Source organism: Salvia splendens, chromosome 8 (genome assembly GCF_004379255.2).
Source record: "Salvia splendens isolate huo1 chromosome 8, SspV2, whole genome shotgun sequence".
In the NCBI taxonomy this organism is placed as follows: domain Eukaryota; kingdom Viridiplantae; phylum Streptophyta; class Magnoliopsida; order Lamiales; family Lamiaceae; genus Salvia; species Salvia splendens.
This window is the reverse complement of record NC_056039.1, coordinates 31010481-31028914: the sequence shown is the minus strand read 5'-3', so window position 1 is coordinate 31028914 and position 18434 is coordinate 31010481. Positions and strand designations below refer to the sequence as shown.

At 43.5% G+C, this 18434-nt stretch overlaps 2 protein-coding genes across 2 annotated transcripts; one reads left to right on the top strand and one right to left on the bottom strand.

Moving 5' to 3' along the window:
* The first annotated feature begins 6324 nt into the window (after positions 1 to 6324).
* Positions 6325 to 8721, top strand: LOC121743110 (U-box domain-containing protein 7-like). Its single transcript, XM_042136297.1, has 2 exons — positions 6325 to 6840; positions 7742 to 8721. The coding sequence occupies exons 1-2, from the start codon at positions 6560 to 6562 to the stop codon at positions 8592 to 8594; spliced, it is 1134 nt and encodes a 377-aa protein (XP_041992231.1). The 5' UTR covers positions 6325 to 6559; the 3' UTR covers positions 8595 to 8721.
* Positions 8722 to 12454: 3733 nt separating this feature from the next.
* On the bottom strand, positions 12455 to 16509 carry LOC121743278 (protein CHUP1, chloroplastic-like). Its single transcript, XM_042136534.1, has 6 exons — positions 15268 to 16509; positions 14853 to 14984; positions 14587 to 14768; positions 14400 to 14511; positions 12861 to 12995; positions 12455 to 12768 (listed from the first exon to the last, which is right to left on the bottom strand). Exons 1-6 carry the CDS (start codon positions 16492 to 16494, stop codon positions 12631 to 12633), a joined length of 1926 nt encoding a protein of 641 aa, XP_041992468.1. The 5' UTR covers positions 16495 to 16509; the 3' UTR covers positions 12455 to 12630.
* Positions 16510 to 18434: the final 1925 nt, after the last annotated feature.

Below are 18434 nucleotides of genomic sequence, written 5' to 3'. Positions count from 1 at the left end.
TCCTCGTACGCAGTCCTCTCAGCAATGGTCGTATTCAGCTCGGCCTCCAGATCCTTCTTATCGGACTCTAAGTCCTTATTATCGGCCTCCAGCTTCACTAAACGAGCCAGAAGCTCGTCATTCTTCGTTTGATCGGCTATAGCTCTTTTCTCAGCTTCGTCTAAAGCCGAAGAGTACAGCCGTTTCCAGTGAAGTATCTCCATCTCCTTGAGTACAAAGCAGCTATGTTAGTTCGGCAGCTGTACCGAGCAGATAGTAAAATACAACAGGAATAAAGGCGAGTACGAAAAGCTATACGAAGACAAGTGTAGAGAATTTTTCATTCACAAGGAAAATTTCTTACACTAGGAGGGCTTCAAGGCCATTTTACAAGGAAGAAACTAGACTAAGAGAAGGGAGACGAAATCATACTCCACCAGCTTCGTCTCCGGCTCCTTGGTCTGGTTCAGCTTCTTTCTCCTGAGCTACCTCAGCCTCGGCCTCGCCTCCTGCCGGCCTCGCCTCCGCCTCCTGATCGGCTTCCTTCTCCGGATGCCCGGCCCGCTCGACTTCGGCCTCCAGCTCCAGCGGCTCGGCCTCACCCTCTCCGTTGTAAGTCGAAGCGGGTGAAACGGGTCCCACGGAGGCAAAGATAGCCTCCAGGTTCTCGTCCCGATCAGCTCGACAACTCCGGACTCGGTCTGCAGAAAGCAGGACCGAGGATGAAGCGAGCTCCTCAAGGAGCGGCAGATTCTGAAGCCGAGCTGCTATCTCTCGGCTGTACAGAGGCAGCACGACGTCGGCCCCCTGCTCGCCCTTATCGGCAATTAGCCTTACCAGACTACCGACAAAGGCCGAGAACTGGCTGCTCAAAAAGAGTTTCTCCGTGTAAACACGGAGAGCCTCCCCTTGGGCAACCACGGCAGCAGCATCCCTCCGTTTCGTCTGCTCCCGCTGGATGACGAGCTGGTTTTTGGCAAACTGAGCTTCATCCTGGGCCGAAATCCTAGCAGCTCTGGCCTTCTCAAAGTTAGCCTCAGCCTGTTCGGCCCGATGACAAGCAGCCGCCAACTTCCTCTGCATCTCAGCATAGTCATTGGACGCTTTGGAGAGTTCGACGGCGACGAGCTTGGAGAGCATATCGTTCCTCTGAAAATGAATAAAGAAAAAAGTCAACAAAGGGGCCACAAAAAATACAGGAAAAAAGCAAGGCCAGAAAATCAAGAAGAGAATTCACCTCGGCGAAGTCCGTGGGCCATAAAAACGGCTCACAGATATGTTCCGAAGGAGGCGCCAAGACCACATCTTTCTCTGGCGCTCTCGGGGGCTTCTGGGCCCTCCCCTTCCCCTTTGCCGAAGTCGACTCCGGCTTCTTCGGATCCGAAGAGGTTTTTTGCCTTTTCGGAGTCCTCTCGGCATCAGACGCCGAGCTGGTGGTTTTCGGCCTCTCCGGCTCCTTGGACTCCGAAGATTTGCGGCTAGCCTTACTCAGCATGTACACTGCCAAAAAGCAAGAAAGCAAAGTCAGATTTTCTTCGTTAAAGCAGTAGAGCATAAAGATAAAGAGAAATCCTCACCCTCGGCCTCTTCGTCCGAAGACGAGATGTCGAACACGACGTCGCCCTTGACGAGCTCAGACTCCGTGTATTGTTTCCTAACTATGGGAATCTTGTTGAGCTCGCCATCGAGCTCGTCCAACGGTTCAGGCCGAGGATGACGGATAACGGACTCCGGCCCTCTCCAGGGAAAACTAGGAGCCGCGGTCCTATCATAGTAGAAGAAGCGATTTTGCCACTTCGGCCACTTCGTTTTACAAAAGGCCCTAAAGGGCTGTAAAGGGATCAAGTAAAACCAAGACCCCTTCCTCTTAAATTGAAAGAATTTAAGGATCGCCTTCAAAGACAAATCCCTTCCTAACCTACGGAGTTCGGCAGCAAAGGCCGACAAGTGCCTCCAAGAGTTCGGAGTCACCTGGCCTAAAGGAAGCTGAAAAAAATCTAGTAAATCTATAAAGGCAGAAGGGAGGGGGAAACGAAGCCCGCATTCTAAGCAGGCCTCGTACACGGTGGCGTAACCCTCCGGCGGGGAGTCAGCCCTATGATCACCGTCAGGTACCACCGCCTTCCCCCCAGGAAAAAAGTATTTTTCGGGTAGGGACATCACAGTATCCTTACTCAAAATACTATGGAAATACTCTACGGTCTTCTCCCCGGACTCTTTCCGGCCAGAAGACCCCTTACCGCCTCTCCTAACGCTACCCGACTCCGAAGAAGAAGAAGAAGACATTTTTCTTACTTTTTGAAGGTGAAGAAAGTCTGAAGAAATTCTTGAAAGCGGAGAGAGAATCTTCGCAAAAAAGAGAGAGTGCAGAAGAAGCAGTCGCAAAAGTGCTTCAATGATGAAGAAAGGAGGTATTTATCAGGTTCGGCGAAGATTTCAAAATCGTCGCACCGTTTCGAATCCCACCTTTTCAGGATTCAACGGCCGGATTTTACTGTCGCATTTAATGCAGTCACGCGCAAGGCACGTCCCCTGACATCAGCCTCCCCCTTGCCTTTATCCAGAATGCCGAAGTGACTCACTTCTCCGAAGTGATTCACTTCGCCCTTCGGGGGGGGTAGTGATGGGGTGCGCACTAAACAAGCCCAACAGCAATGACGGCCCATCAGCCCAAAGCCCAAAGCAGGAGTATGAGTTCGGCATTACCAAAGAGTTCGGCCTCAGCCTACAGCTCGGTAAAAGCCAACCAATCAAGCTCTGCTCTCAGGTCGGCATCAAGCTCTACTCAAAGATCGGCAACCAAAGCAGTTCGGTCTCAGTCTTCGACCGAACAAGGAGTTAGTGGACCCATACAGGATGTCCAACGCACCCACTACCACGTGGTGTCAACTCAGGCCACGATCGTAGGCCATGACCTATGCTACATCCACGATCTTAGGCCATGACCTACACGACATCCACGACTTAGGGTGGAGATGCAAGCCACGATCTTAGTTCCATATATAAATAGAACTTAGATCTGATATGAGGGAGTTAGAATCTCTCTAGAGAAAAAGTCATATAGCAAGTCTGTGTTGTAAGCTGTAATTCGCAGATCAAGCAATACAAACCTGCCCCCATTTCTCCCCGTGGACGTAGATTTACCTCAGTAAATCGAACCACGTAAAATTTCCGTGTCGTAATTTATTTTTACGAGCATTCATCATCATCAATAATTCGCGGATTCATCAATCTGTTATTGCGTTCTGTGATATTTATTGGTAGTTAGTATATTACTAGATACATGTACTAATGTATATTTGTTGGATAAGTGTACATTGTAGTAATTCATTAGATTGCTCAAACAACGTTGAAACATAGTATAATTGAAGATGTTAGATGCAAATTTAGGAAGAGCCAAGTGTTGTATGAGAATCGCACGTGTACAAAATTTGAGTGCATGGAGCACACCATATTGTTCCACACATGAACATGTAAATCGATTAATAATTGGAGCCAAATGCCAATGTCAATGCCAATGCCAACTTCAAATACTTGATGGATTTAATAAAGCTTTAAAACTTCTTCATTAATGTAACTCCACATAGGTCACATAGGTGGTAAATGGTGTTGACAATTGAAACTAGAAAAATAACATATAACTGTCTCACATCGGTGTTAAAAGAAAACTGAAACTAGTATATAAATCTCATGGGCACTCCTCCTATCACCAATTGGTTTTAAGATGGAACCCATGGATTTCTATCATGGTATCAGAGCGGGTCACCGACTGTGGGTCAAATTTAACTGACCCAGCAGTATATCTGGGCAAAAATCAAAAAAATGACTGACCCAACAATATATTTGGGCTTAAAATTTGGGCCAGTGATCCAACCGATCGGAAAAAAAATTGGGCCAGTTGTCCAATAGATCAGAAAAAAGTCCAACCCCATGGGCACTCCTCCTATCACCAATTGGTGTTAGGATGGAACTCTTAGATTTCTATCCAATGGTAATGTTGCCACCATCATATTTATCATTTTTTTCCTTTTCCGAATATGTACGGGAATTCTATTTTCAATACGTTTTTTTCTATTCTAACTTAAAAGGAGAAGTTGTGACGCCGAATTAAGATTATTTGTAATGTCGTGACAACAATTTTCTAATTATTTTCGGATCGCTTTTTGTGTCCAATCTTTAGAGCATCCACAACCGTGCTCTTGCCAGAGGCACGGTTGTGGGCCCGGGCGGTACTATTCATGTCTGTTCTCTGGCAAGAGCACAACACCCACAACTGTGCTCTTCCGCAAGGACGAGCACAATTAATATAAAATTCAATTAAACAAAAACATTTCCATAATATTAAAATCCATTTAAAAACCACACTAAATATTACAAATTACAAATAAAATTAAAAAATACATAATTAAAATCCTAAAAATTAAAAATTACATAATTAAACTCCTTAAAATTAAAAATTACATAATTAAAATCCTAAAAGTTAAAAATTACATAATTAAACTCCTAATAAGACTACGCATCCGGCGGGATCAACCCCTATTGTTTTTGGAGACCTTTTATCATGGTCTCGTGTGTTTCAAGTTGCGTGGGGGTCATAGATGACCTATCGGCCATATTGAGTTGGCTTAAGAGCATCCACAGCGAGTTGTTCGGGGGTGGATGTCGACCTCGCTTCGGCCGCTCCCGGCATTCCGGGACTCCTGGATGAAATAGCCGTTGAACTTGCCAATTTCTTCGTTGGCTCGGCCGATGCAGTTGCGCACCATACTCTCGTTGCGCTCGATCGTTCCCGGCGGCCGGTTTGCATTGTACCGGCTAGAGACGCGCCACCAAAAGTGATCGCCGGATTGGTTCGTTCCAACCACCGCATCTTCGGAGATTTCCAAGTACGCCTTGAACAATCTTTCCATATCCGCCGGTGAGTACGGTGTGCGGACACCGGCGCGAGATGGAGGAGTCGGCATTTGGGAAGGGGCGCGAGGCCAAGGCTCCGGTGTCCACCCGTAGCGCCATTCGGAGGCACCTTGGTCGTCGATTGGGTATGGACGGTAGCCACCCCGGAACGGCAGAATCTTGGGTTTGAGGAGGGGCCGAATATTCCGTTTCCGGACTAGGAAACGGTTGTGAACCGAACCATTCGGGGTTCCAACAGTGGGAGTGTAAAAAAAATTTTGGGGAAGTGAATTTTTTTTTTTGGGGAAGTGAAAAAAAATTAAAAAGGTGTAAAAAACGCTTATAAACGGATATATTTTTTTGGGGAAGTGAAATTTTTTTTATTTTTTATCGGTTTTTTAATAAAAAACCGATTTTTTTTTTAAAAAAATAAATTTTTTTAAATGCAACGGCTACGCCGTTGACGAATGGGAGCGTGCCATGTGTGCGTCCGCTGGCACGGACGGCGGTGGCGACGGACGCCACCGCTGCACATGCTCTTATTCAATCTCGTAAAACAACGGAGGTGATCACGTACGTAATTATATGAAACTTTCCCTTCAGAAAAAGATTAAATAGAAAAGAGGAGTGGTAATTTTCTAGAAAAGGGATGAACTTGAACGGTATACTAACAAATCGTATTTCTTTTTTATGATTTCAAATTCAACTTATCTTGGTTTTGAAATGTCCTTTTCTATTTTAGATATGGGAGACCAAACCACTACATAGAGCACACGTGTCTTGCGATTTTCTATAGAATTTATTGCCTAATAAAAGAATCTTACAGCCTACATGTGTGAGGACAACTGAACAAATAACCGGTTTTGGTGGAATATGGAACCAGGCGATCAAAACATTACACCACAATAAGCAATTAATGTTGGCTCAGAATTATATTTTAATATATAAACTAACTACTAATTCTTAATTATAATAATAAATTCTGTAGCTTATCAATGGAACCACAAATCAGAGATAGTTTTTCTACTCATAAATAAATATATTCGATAATTATTAGAGGATGTAAAGATGAATTTATAATTCCAACCGGATCTGTTTGGTATACCTGTGCGATATTAATCAGTATTATATCAGTTTAAAAAAATAAAGTTGCATCCATTAATAAGCAACATTATGTTTAATTAGCCCTAATCTGACTCTTGAGGAAATTACATCAATGATTAGGTCATATCTCACTAATTCAGTGTCCCAAAACGCCAGCCAACTAAAATGCATGGGCATTTGTGATTTGTGGGAGATCCAAAATCTTTTATTAAGCCTCCATTAAAATATTTAATAATCCCATTGTCTAAATTCGTGAAATTGTACCGGAAAAAAATAGTAAAATTATATTTCCATTCATCCTACGAAAGAGACAGATTGCTTAAGCTGCATGTGCTATCTGCTTCTTTTGTATCTTCTCGCAAAGTCTCTGATTCTCTCTCAACAAAAAAAGTCAGACATAAATGATTATTCAATATTCAAATAATTGATTAGGCAACTACAAATTCGACACAGTTTCTTCAAATACATCATTCTATTTCTATAAACATCAAACGCCTCCAATTCTTTATCTAACTGTTGCTTTACCCCAAGATTTTTTATCTGGAATTCGGCGGCGGCGGAGGCTATTGTAATTGATACAGATATGATTACGTGTGAAGAAGCCAAGATTGAAGATCGTGATTGGATGGCGGCGTTGAAGAAGTCGGCGAAGATGCTTCATTTTGGGGGGTGGGAAGAGAAAGAGGCGGCGGCGAGGGAGATGAAGAGGCTCGCGGCGGTAGATGTGACGCGGCGGAGGACCATGGCGGAGTTTGGTGTTATTCCGCCGCTGGTTGCTATGGTTGGATCGGAGGTGGCGGTGGCGGCGGCGCATCAAAGATTGGCTGTGCAAGTGCTTATTGAACTCGCCAATGCGTCTTTCACGTGAGTTTTAAATTTTAATTAATTTGGTTCGATTTAATTTGAAATTTGGAGTTTTGAGGTCTTGGTTAATTTGATTATAGAGATTATTCATTTTCAGTTGCATTACTTAAAATTATTGTTGTTTTTTAGTTTTTTCAACTGGAGTAGAGGAATTAAATGGGATTAACGATTAAGCAAATAGTCTCTAATCTAGTTGGATATTTTATTGCGGGAGGGGCCGAAGCTATACTTATTCTTTATTAGTTGAAAAAATGTTACTCACACATGGAAATTGCAACCATTATGGAGGCCTACTGGCCATTAATGACTTGTGGGGTGGGTGGAGTGGCCGGTGTCGTAGACGCCGACCGCGGTTTCCGGCAGCGCCACGGCGCCAGTATTTTCAAAAATAAAATCCTTTATGAAGTTTTCAAATATATTAAAATTTTATGTAAATTATTTTGCAAAAGTCCCTATAATAATTTGAATCACCTAAAAAATATATTCTCGAATAAAATTTAGAAAACGTAGCTCTTAACGAAAACATTTCTGCATAAGCCCCTTGCGATACGACTATATTTGCTAGGATTTTATAATTGAAAGTTAGGTGCCTCAACAATAGGGTTTGGACTTTGGTTAGTCGTATTTGGTGCTTGAAATTCTTGTTTTATGGAATAATACAGAGTGGAAATTGATGTTCTTGGCGTAAGGATATGATTGACCCAGAAAAAATAACTTAGAGGTATAGGTTGAAGATAACGATAGCTAACATCACTTTTAACTTTAGCATATAGTATAATGTATTATGAAGCTCTGTTTTCACATATTTTCAATCTTGTTGACTTATAGTAGTTCTTGACAAAGACTTTATCAATAGCAACACTTTGTTCCTTGACTAACTATTTTTGTGCTTCTTATTTAGGAACAAGGCTTTAATGGTGGAGGCAGGTATTTTATCAAAATTGCCCAAGAATTTGAGTTTGTTAGAGGAAAGAGATAAGAGAGACATTGCAGAGCTCCTCCTATCTATATCAGGCCTAGCCAACAGTCAATTTCCCCTAAACTCTTCAAGAATCATTCCAACAGTAGTCTGCATTCTTGAATCCTGTTCAAGCATAGAGACTGAAGAGCTCTGCTTGAGCACATTGCACAACCTCTCTTCCGTTCTAGACAACGCGCCAGCCCTGATCTCAACGGGGATCATGACCAGCCTAACGAAGCTAGCCTCGGTGAAGGAGACCTCGGAGAAAAGCCTAGCAACCTTAGGCAACTTGGTAGTGACCTCAGCCGGGAGGAAGGCGCTGGAGCAGAACCCCACAGTGCCCGAGGGGCTAATCGAGATCATGACATGGGAGGAGAAGCCCAAGTGCCAGGAACTGTCTGCCTACATTTTGATGATCTTGGCTCACCAGAGCTCCCTGCAGAGGCAGAAGATGGCCAAGGCCGGGATAGTGCAGGTGCTTCTAGAAGTCGCGCTGCTGGGGAGCCCGTTGGCGCAGAAGAGAGCACTGAAGCTGCTGCAGTGGTTCAAGGATGAGCGGCAGACGAGGATGGGGCCTCATTCGGGGCCCCTCCAGGTGGGGAGGGTATCGATGGGATCGCCTCTGAGTGAGGGGGATGCCGAGCAAGGGAAGAGGATGATGACCAAGATTGTGAAACAGAGTTTGCATAAGAACATGGAGACCATCACGCGCCGTGCCAATGGGGCGGCCGGAGATGCTTCGAAGCTCAAGGCTTTGGTGGTTAGCACCAGTTCTAAGAGCTTACCATACTAGAAAATTCACTCATAGTAGTACTGTTTTTGGTATATACAAAGGAATGGGTACCACATGTTTGTGATTCTGATTGTAAATCCTGGATGATTTATTTAAATACTAATAAAATTTTGGTGTATTTATTTAACTTGGATCAGTGATTATCCTCTGTTTTAGCCTGCAATTAGGCAAACAAGACTATAGGACAGACAAGTTTAGAACATATGTGGCTGTGTTTGTGTCTAAGAACAATGTACATTTCGATTCCTTTACAAACTGAGCATCATCTCATCTGAAGGTTGAAAATCAGGTCTTTTAACTTATGAATTGTTAACATCATCTCTATATGGAACTTGTAAAATGACATTTGAGCATAGTCTCATGTAGACCTTGAAAAATCGTAATCAAGCATAATCTCGTCTCGAGTTTGAAAGATTAAAATTAAGTTTTCGTCTAGAGTTTGACGAATAATCTCTTATTTCTGAGCATCATCTCGTATGGAGCTTAAAAATTAAGAATTGATTTACGAGCCTAATCTCGTCAATAATTTGAAATATTATGCATAAATTGTAAGCATAATCTCATCTAATGACTGAAAAATGATAACTAACTTGTGGGAATATTCCATTCGGTACAATTTTAATACTGCTGCCAAACTTTTGCACAAATTATCTTATTATTTGGAAATATTCACTACCTTTAACCGGTTAAATTCATATGTATTTGTGATTTCTTTTTACTATGCAATGATACTCGCTTGGCATCCATGTAAACCATAGAATGGTGAATGGGTACTTACTTAAAAAATAACTAATTTTAAAATTACAACTGTTGAAAAATAGAATTGAAATGCGGAAATGTAAATACTAGAATTAAAGTACGAGAATAGCTCAAGTTACATTGTATTGGCTTGATTTCATTCAAAGATATGTCACCCTTTATATAGAGGTTTAGAAGCTTGTGCTCCAAGTATTCTTGATTGGATTATTTTTTCTTTTCTAATAACAACGTACATCTAATCTCGTGCTGCCACGTGACACAAAACATGCAATATTGTAAATATTAAAATGCAATATACATGTGTAGAAACTGTAGTTGGATTTCGGCATATTGCATTTTTTATTATTGAGTTTTGCATTTTAGATGTAGACTGTTTAATTTGCATTTTATATATAGACCGATTGCATTTTAGAAATGTCCATCTTGTTCATTTAAAGATTCCTTAACTTGAGATTTTCCTCACTCCGACCTTAACTCGTTGGGTTAGACTTTCTTTTGACTTTTTGCGGCCGCCCAAGGCATCGCAGGCGACGCCGGCCAGCCGTTCGCCCTCCATCACTTGTCAACCTTAAAACCCCATATTTAAATAATTCGTTAACGGCCCAAACAAAAGAAACGAATTGGCCAAATAAAATAAAGAGAACTCCCCAACCTTATTCCTCCATGCGCCAATCTGTCTCTCTTAACGTTCCTCCACAATATCAAAATCAACTCATCCTAATTCCCTTCACCATTCTTTATTTCTTTCCCCTCTTCTGACCGGCGCATATACCGCCTGTTTTGAAGAATTCATAACTGCAAGTTCCGGCTACTCAGCATTGTTTCGCTCTGAGCCCGCAATGCTCGCCTGAAAATTCTGTCACCGCCGCTTCTGTGGAGCGTGCGGCGGCACAGCCGTCGTACTCCCCCGTTCTGCCATGATTCTGCCACCAGCGCAGTCATCTTCGACGTCCGGCATCCGTCTCACCCCGCTGCAATCGGTGCCCCCGTGACCATTCCTCGCTGATTACCCGCCGCCGTTGCTGCTCGGAGGGGGAGGGTCTCGACGCCGTTGTTGGGAGAGAAACGCAGCGCCGCTGCTGCTCCAGAGGTCTGCTCACCCTCGATCAGAATGCAGCGCCGCTGCTGTCACGGTGCAGTCGGCATCATCTCTCTCCGGCAGCCCCGTCCTCCGCTCCTGCTGCCGCCAGCCCTCGCCGTGATGTCTCACCAACAAACTCTACCGATATCGTGTAGTGTCGCCGCTGCTGTACTAGTGGACAGCTTCGCACGCGCTCGTGCAGCCACGAACAACTACTCGACTACGCTGAACAGCCCCGAACCGTCCTAAAAGAGTCCGTACAGCCTCCGAAACACCCTGAAAGCTGAGCTCTTTGGGTTTGCTGGATTGAGCTTCTACTTCTCTAATCCCCTATGTTCTCTCTTCAACTCTATTGATATTTGTTATGGAATTCCGACGTGACTTGTGAAGTAGAAATGAAATAGTCCGAGTAGATATACTGTTTAACGATTATTGGAAATCAATGTGGAAATAAACTGTGATTAATGATGGATTAAAATCTTAATTGATTTGACTTAATTGTCTTATGTCAATTCCGGATGGTGGAGGGGAAAATGTCTGTGTAACGGATGGAGGAAGTGGTCGACTGTATATAATCAAGTGTGATTATTGGCATTCAAGATCAAATTGATTGCTGACTTTATTTGTCATAAACTGGGATTTAATCATTGAAATAAATTTTTCAGAAGAGAGAGGTTACAACATGTAATGCAGTAGAGTGGAGCATATTTCTGGAAAGTGGCGTGGACTAACAAAATCAAGCATTTTAACTTTTGGGCTCGAAGAGGACTTTATTCCTTGGCCTCATAGGAAGAAATTGGCCTATTGGACACAAATAAGTGTAATTAAATTATTTGGACTTTATATTTATTTGGTAGGTCCAAAATAAATATAATCCAATTTAATTTTCTAGCAAGGCCTCAAAAATAAACACTAAAGAAATTCCTCTTGGTTGTTCCAGGTAGAAAACGAAATTTGAACTCCTCTTGATTGGCAGTGTTGTCCAATATTCCTTAAATCGAGCGTAAGAAAAGAAAAAATTTGGCTCACAAAATCCACCTTCTTTCGAGAATGACTAAAAGAGATAGAAAAAGTCGGGGTGTTACACTAAGAAACGCAAGGCCGACAAGCACGGCAGATCGTACCCCGTTACCGCGGAACTAGGAAACCCTTTGAGCACTGTGCTGTCGTTGTCGATGGGCTTCCTTGCTCCCGAAGAGGCAGAGAAAATCCTCGAGCCCTTCACCAAAGAACAGCTCCTCCCAACTATACGCGCCGCCATGCTCCACCACCACGATGTATTGGAGGCCGGGCCTCCAATATTTATTACTCCCGTCCTATTCAAAGTGACACATTTTTCTTTTTGATATGTCATTTTAAATGATACATTTCTAAACATTACTCATATCCATAGAATTTTGGGTCTGTCATCGAATTCATTTTGAGAACAGTACATCTATAATCTGGAATCTTAACTTTGCTAAAAATAATTCTAAGTATTCCCTCGGTCCCTCCGTCTCCCATTAATCATACCAATTTTCCTTTTCGTCCGTCCTTAATTACTTCATACCCTTAATACTAATTATGTCCTTAATTACTTCATACCCTTAATACTACTTTTATTAATAGACCCAACATTTTACTAATTCATTTCACTGAACTAAAAGGGTCAAGCACTACTTATATGCGCAATTGGGATTTTAAAAATAACCCCACATCAAACCCTATCCCACAATAAAAAAAAATTGAAAAGGGGATCAAAAAGTAAAAAAGAATAGAAGTTGAGATAGAGAGACTCACCCATGCTGATTGTATCCGACTCCGATTTCAACAAAGAGGAGCTCATAGAAGAATAGGGCAGAAAGGTAAACGATTCACCAGAACTCTGCTCAATCACCATGGGAGTAGATGCCACCAGACTCAGAGGGTGTGAAATACTAGTAATTAAAAAAGAGGGAGATGGGAAATTGAAGGAAGCAAAATCTGGAATACATACTACTATACCAGCATCACTCCAAATTGATGTTACCTTCAAAAAAAATTCATCCAAATCATAGTGTTATATTTTAAATAGTTGAAGCTTATACATCAATAAGTTTGCACAAAATTAATGCAGCTGAAGCTGCCAAGCATATTCACATTCTCGCACTATCTTCAACCCTATTATACAGCAAAAAAATAGCGGCAATCATCTTCTGCAGATGACTTTGCTTTAGCCTACAGACAAACAGCCGACGCACAGGACCTCGAAACATACTTCTGCTGCTGTGTTTGACACTGCACGTTACACTGTCGAGCTTTATCCCTCAGCTCCTCAAAAGCCTTCATAGTTTCCACATCAAAACCGCCCGCAAACTAAGAAACACAATTCGAATCAGTACTGATCACTTTGCAACATATGAAGTTCAAAAGAAGTAGAAAAATTCAAACAAGAATCAATCAATCACCTGATGTATTCGGAAAGCAAACTTGACACCTTGAACTACGAGCTCTTCTTCTTCCGGGATGCCACCAGCCATTTCAAGCTCCCCCGACACTCTCTTCATGCACTTCATCGCTAACTTCACGGACGCCAGCTTGATCTGCGCACACATTTCATCACAACTGTCAGCCCCTCCTCTGCTATTTAACACAGTAAAACTCGAGCGTAGTAGAACAGTCCAATGTGGTAAAAAGTAAGCTTCTCACATTAGTGTTTCACCAAACAATAGGATGATATATTGTCGTAAAGCAAACAGAAGCAAGCAAAAAAGTACCCAAGTGACATAGATTCTTGGGATCAGGTTAATGAATATACTAAAATCCCAATCAAAAGAGACAAAACAGAGGCACCTTAAAGTTTTGAGAGCCCTGCACTGCTGCACATGTTCAGCGCTTCTCATGCAGTAGTTGGACATAACAAAATGAGGCATTCTTTTTCACCTACCCAAACTTTAATTTGTGTATGTCATGATGCTTCCTCATAATTTCCAGTTGTAAAAATAACCTCGAGGGACCACCAATGAACTTCTTATACTACATTACCAAGTAAAAAATTGATCATTCAACTACCTATATGCATCTTTTTCATTTTATCATTCTTCATTTGGTTTATCATGTTTATCAACAGATCTACTTATAGGACGTACGCTTAATTTTCAGAAAAAATTTGAAGTTAACAGATACTCCATCCGTCCCACTCAAAGTGACACGTTTCATGTTCAACATTAGATTTTATGCAGTGTTGTTTCTTGTTTCAAGTGGAGAGGGAATAAAGTTGAGAGCGGTGTTTCCTTTTTTTTCAGAAATGCGTCACTTTGAGTGGGATGGAGGTAGTACTACTAAATATGCAATCAGAGACATGTGAAATGCATGCAATATGTCTGCAGTTGAAGTGAGTTATTGCTAATCCTTAATTGACACAGGGCCAGCATATTAATCCATATGAAGATATTAATATGAATTAACTAACAAAAGTTATGTCAGTTGTTTCAAATTAAAACTCCAAGAGTTTGGATAGTCAGTCATGATCACATGAGTGTATGGTAGTGAAGGGGGTCTTGCTACTATTGTTAAGACATCGGAACCATTAATCTGATGGTTTAACAGCCTCTAGATCTCAAACATATAGGCTATAATTCAATCTATGCATAATTTTGATAGTAAATCGAATTTGTCTGAATGCTTGTATAATTGTTTGGAGTTGACCTTGACCAACTCAGCAAAATAATAGAGTTGTTTATGAAGGATGAGAAATCTTGTCTAAATGACAGAGTCAGAGAAGATCTTCTCCACCATAACAAGTCAAAGTAATAATATTAAGCAATCCCTTATTAAACACTAAAACCTATATACCAGAAATCCTACATAAATCAAGTCAACATTATAAACAACTAATTCAAACAAAATCATAGCTGAATCTTTTGCCTTTAACTAATACTATATACTCATCAACAGTCAAAAAGATCAAAACAAGCATCACAACTTGTTAGAATGAGATTATTTACCTGACTAACATAGCCGGAATCGAGCATCCAGTTCACAGGAATGTGGAAACCTTTGTACCTGTCTGTTGCTGACTCTCTCAATCTCGACAAATTATACACAGCATGCTCCAATCTGCAACAAAATAACGCAGCACATTAATTTATTACTAATTGAAAATTCCGGTAATTATTTAGGTAGAGTCCACACTTCTCAAACAAAGATTGTATTTTCTTGAGAGCATGAGCACAAGGTTGCCTAGGATCGTCACGAAACGATGAGACTTCACACTCCAGCTTCTTCAGATCAGAGTAACCGAATGCGGCTTCTCTCAACGCATCTGCTCTCTTTTCAGGCCAGTCAAAGTGTTTCAGCACTGCTCTCTCATCGACCTTTATGCATATTAGGAAAAAACCAATCAGAAAATAATCACCAGCCATAAAATAACAAGCATTGGGAGAAACTAAGGGATATACCAGGTAAGACAGCTCATCATCAAGCCATTTGACAAAAGACACAACATCCTCAATATCAGTGAATGCAGCAGCCTCAACTTCTTTAATCAAGAACCTTATGAAATCCCCTTGAGTCTCTATATCAGTCTTAATCTGTGATTAAGGCAGTAATAAACAAATCAGATAATGATAAAATTAACCAAAAAAAAAGTGCAATGGGAATTGATCTAGGAGAGCACAATCAATAGAGGGCATGAATAATCATTTTGGCCACGTGGTTTGTTCAGTTTACTACACTTTCTGCTCTACCAATTTTGATCTCGATTCTTAACACTGTCTTATCCTGAAAAAAGTCTGGCAAAATTCCAATGGCACAGTGGCAGTGGTGGTAAATAACCACCCATACCCTGACCAAAATAGTAAACAGAGGACTTACGGCTAGCAAATGAGCTGAGCGGTTCTCGATTTCGCCTATCATGTCCTTCGCCGTAGCACCCGCAACCAGCGGATCACCGCCGGCTGAATCCTTCCGGCAAGTGGCATCCCGCCGCATTAGAGAGTGGTAAAACTCAGCCACTTCCGGGACTCTCCTGACCTTCGCCGGCGACGGATTCGACCCCTTTTTCGGAGGCGGAGGAGGAGGAGGAGGTGGTGCCGCTGCGGCTTTCTTCGGCAGTGAAGGAGCGGAGCCTCTAATAGGAGGTGGTGGGGGCGGTGGAGGCGGCGGACGTGAGCCGTTGGAAGTTTCCGATAATGCGCGGTGCGCTGAATCGGATAAGGAACCGTAAGAAGGCAACGAGACGGATGACAAACATTTGGGAGAAGATGAACGAACCATCGAGAGAAGCGATGCCGATGCGGACGGCCGGGGAGGCGGTTTAGGAACGCGCGGAGCACGGGATCTTATCCCCATAAACACATCGGAAGCTTCAGGAATTTCCTCGGAATTTCCCGTTGCTGTTGGATTCCTCTCCGCCGCAGCACAGATTTCGTCTTTCCTCGCGTCAGTTTCGGTCTTACTGCTAGTTTGAGCCGCGCATTTTCTCAAACACATAGTAGGTACGTTTGGTTTACGAGCGTCGCTGGGCTTCACGGCCGCCGCGGATGAAGACGTGGCCTCCTCGTACTCGGTTTCTCTCTCGGAAACGGCTATCTTGATCTCAGCTAGCTCGGCCTGCATGTATCTGATCTTCTCTTCGTATATCTGATTTTGTTTGGATAATTCCATGTGCAGAAACTCGTTCTCGCTCCTGAGCTGCTCGTTCTCGGCCTCCAAGCATCCGATCTTCCTTCTGGAGAGTTCGATTTCGGAGTCTTTGCTGGAGATAACGCTCTCCAGAACGGGGACAATGGCGACGGACTCTCTGACGAGTTTCTGCTCCAAGAGCTCGGTCTTCAAGCGGGACTCGCTCTCTCGCAGCTCTTCGACGAGGCGAAGGAGTTCGGAGACGTCGGGAGGGCGGGGCTGGACTTGAGCAGAAGCGCGAGGGAAGTAACGAGAGAAGGGGGCGGCGGAGCCCTTCTGCGGCGGCGGCGAGGGATGCTGCTTGCCTGAAGTCGGCGTGATTGACCATGGGGGCCTGGCGGAGGCGTCGGGCTTGTGCTTAGGTGGCGCCGATGATTTCTGAAGCCCCATTACAGATTTTACTTTGCCAGCAACCATTGTTGCCTTAAATTCAAGATAACTCGGCTGCTCTCTCTCTTTCTACCAACGCTATTGATGGAGTACGTACTAAACAAGCCAGCACAAAGCCCAAGAAAGAATACCAGTTCGGCATGACCAAAGAGTTCGGCTAAGAGTTCAGTTCGGCACAACCAAAGAGTTCGGCCTCAGCCTACAGCTCGGTAAAAGCCAACCAATCAAGCTCTGCCCTCAGATCGGCATCAAGCTCTACTCTCAGATCGGCAAAAGCTGCTCGGCAATAATTCAGCAGTTCGGTCTCAGTATTCGACCGAACTAGGAGATAGTGGACTCATGCAAGATTTCCACCTCCACTACACCGACGATCTATTTAGTGGTGTCAAGCAGTCATTAACTCATGCAGGATAGTGGACCCATGCAAGGTCGCCACGATCTCCACGACATCCACTACCTAATAAATGCTGCATGCCACGATCTTGGTTCACTGTATAAATAGAACCTAGGTCAGATAGATAAGGGTTTCTTCTTCTGTTAAATTCTAAAAAGCTCTCTAGAGAGAATATCATAAAGCAGGCCAGTGTTGTAAGCTGTAATTGGCAGATCAAGCAATACAAACCTGCCCCCATTTCTCCCCGTGGACGTAGATTTACCTCAGTAAATCGAACCACGTAAAATCTCTGTATTGATCTTCATTTATTTCCTGCATTTACAAACATCAAAAATTCGCCGCTTCATCACTGGCGCCGTTGCTGGGGAACAGAGAACCAAATTTGTGATAAAGCGAGTTTTTGATCCTCTTCTACAAAAAAAAAAATGCATACCAGATCACATAACACCCGTGCCTCCGTCCGTGATAACCATGAGGAAGCTAATCCAGCAGCCCATAGGCCTGGAAAGCAGCCTCGTGAAAAATCTACTTCCAGTTCTCACGGAGAAGGAGCAAGCCGCTCAAAAGGTCCACACACCGAGTCTTCCCAGCAGCCTGATTTGAACGAGGCTGTCAAGCTGTTCTTGGCCGAGAAGCAGGAGGAGTTCTTAACTTTCCTGCAGAAGAGCCAACAGTCGGAGAAGACAACGGCGGATTCTCCCTCCTCATCCAGACAGGAAAGTCACTACCGCAGTAGTGACGTGTCTTCCAGGAGAAAGAATCCTCAACCCCGACATGTTCCTCCTCGGTACCGGAACCACAGGAGAACTCCATCTCCTCCGTACCGAAGAGATGTCGGGTTCGCCATGTACGGAGCATTAAAGACTCCATTCTCGGACGACATCACCCGAACTCCTTTGCCGCGGAACTATCGGACACCGTCAATGACTTATGACGGGCTAGAGGATCCTCATGACTTCTTGGGACGCTATCAATATAATATGGCGAACCAGGGTCTCAATGAGATCCACATGTGCAAGCTGTTCCCCGAGCTGCTCATCGGGAACGCCAGAAGGTGGTTCGACAGCCTTCCTCAAGGCAGCATCAGATCCTACCGAGATCTCATGGATGCTTTCCACAGGAGGTTCTTTCAGAAAGCGGAAGCCCGAATCACTTCGGCTCAGCTGCTTTCTATACGTCAAGGTCGCGACGAAAAGATCAGCGACTTCCTGACGAGATTCCATAAGGAATGCCTACAAGTAGATAATCTCAATGATCTACTTGTCATCTCGGCATTCCAAAATGGAATCCTGCCCGGAGCTCTCTACAGAAAGCTCGTGGAGTGCGGTCCGCAAACAGCTCAAGAAATGTGGGACATTGCGGACCAGTTTTCTCGTGCGGATGAGGCAGACCGTCGAAAACGGTCGTTAGACAGCTCATCCCAAGGAGACAAAAGGAAGCCCGATCAAAGCGACCAGGTGCTTCCTCGCCGAACTCCTTTTGAAAGAATTCAAAGGGCACCAGTACAAGGCAGATTGGGGCCACGTCTCAATCCTGAGAAGCCGCCCGCTCAGTTCGTACCATTAAACAAGTC

Bases quoted from the DNA above. Each gene is read 5' to 3' on its own strand.
- LOC121743110 (XM_042136297.1), top strand. From the start codon at position 6,560: ATGATTACGTGTGAAGAAGCCAAGATTGAAGATCGTGATTGGATGGCG. The intron at 6,841-7,741 runs GTGAGTTTTAAA...CTTCTTATTTAG, and splicing joins CTCGCCAATGCGTCTTTCAC to GAACAAGGCTTTAATGGTGG.
- LOC121743278 (XM_042136534.1), bottom strand. From the start codon at position 16,494: ATGGTTGCTGGCAAAGTAAAATCTGTAATGGGGCTTCAGAAATCATCG. The intron at 12,996-14,399 runs GTAAATAATCTC...ATGTGTGCGCAG, and splicing joins ATTCCGGCTATGTTAGTCAG to ATCAAGCTGGCGTCCGTGAA. The intron at 12,769-12,860 runs GTGATTGATTGA...TGTGTTTCTTAG, and splicing joins TTGCTTTCCGAATACATCAG to TTTGCGGGCGGTTTTGATGT.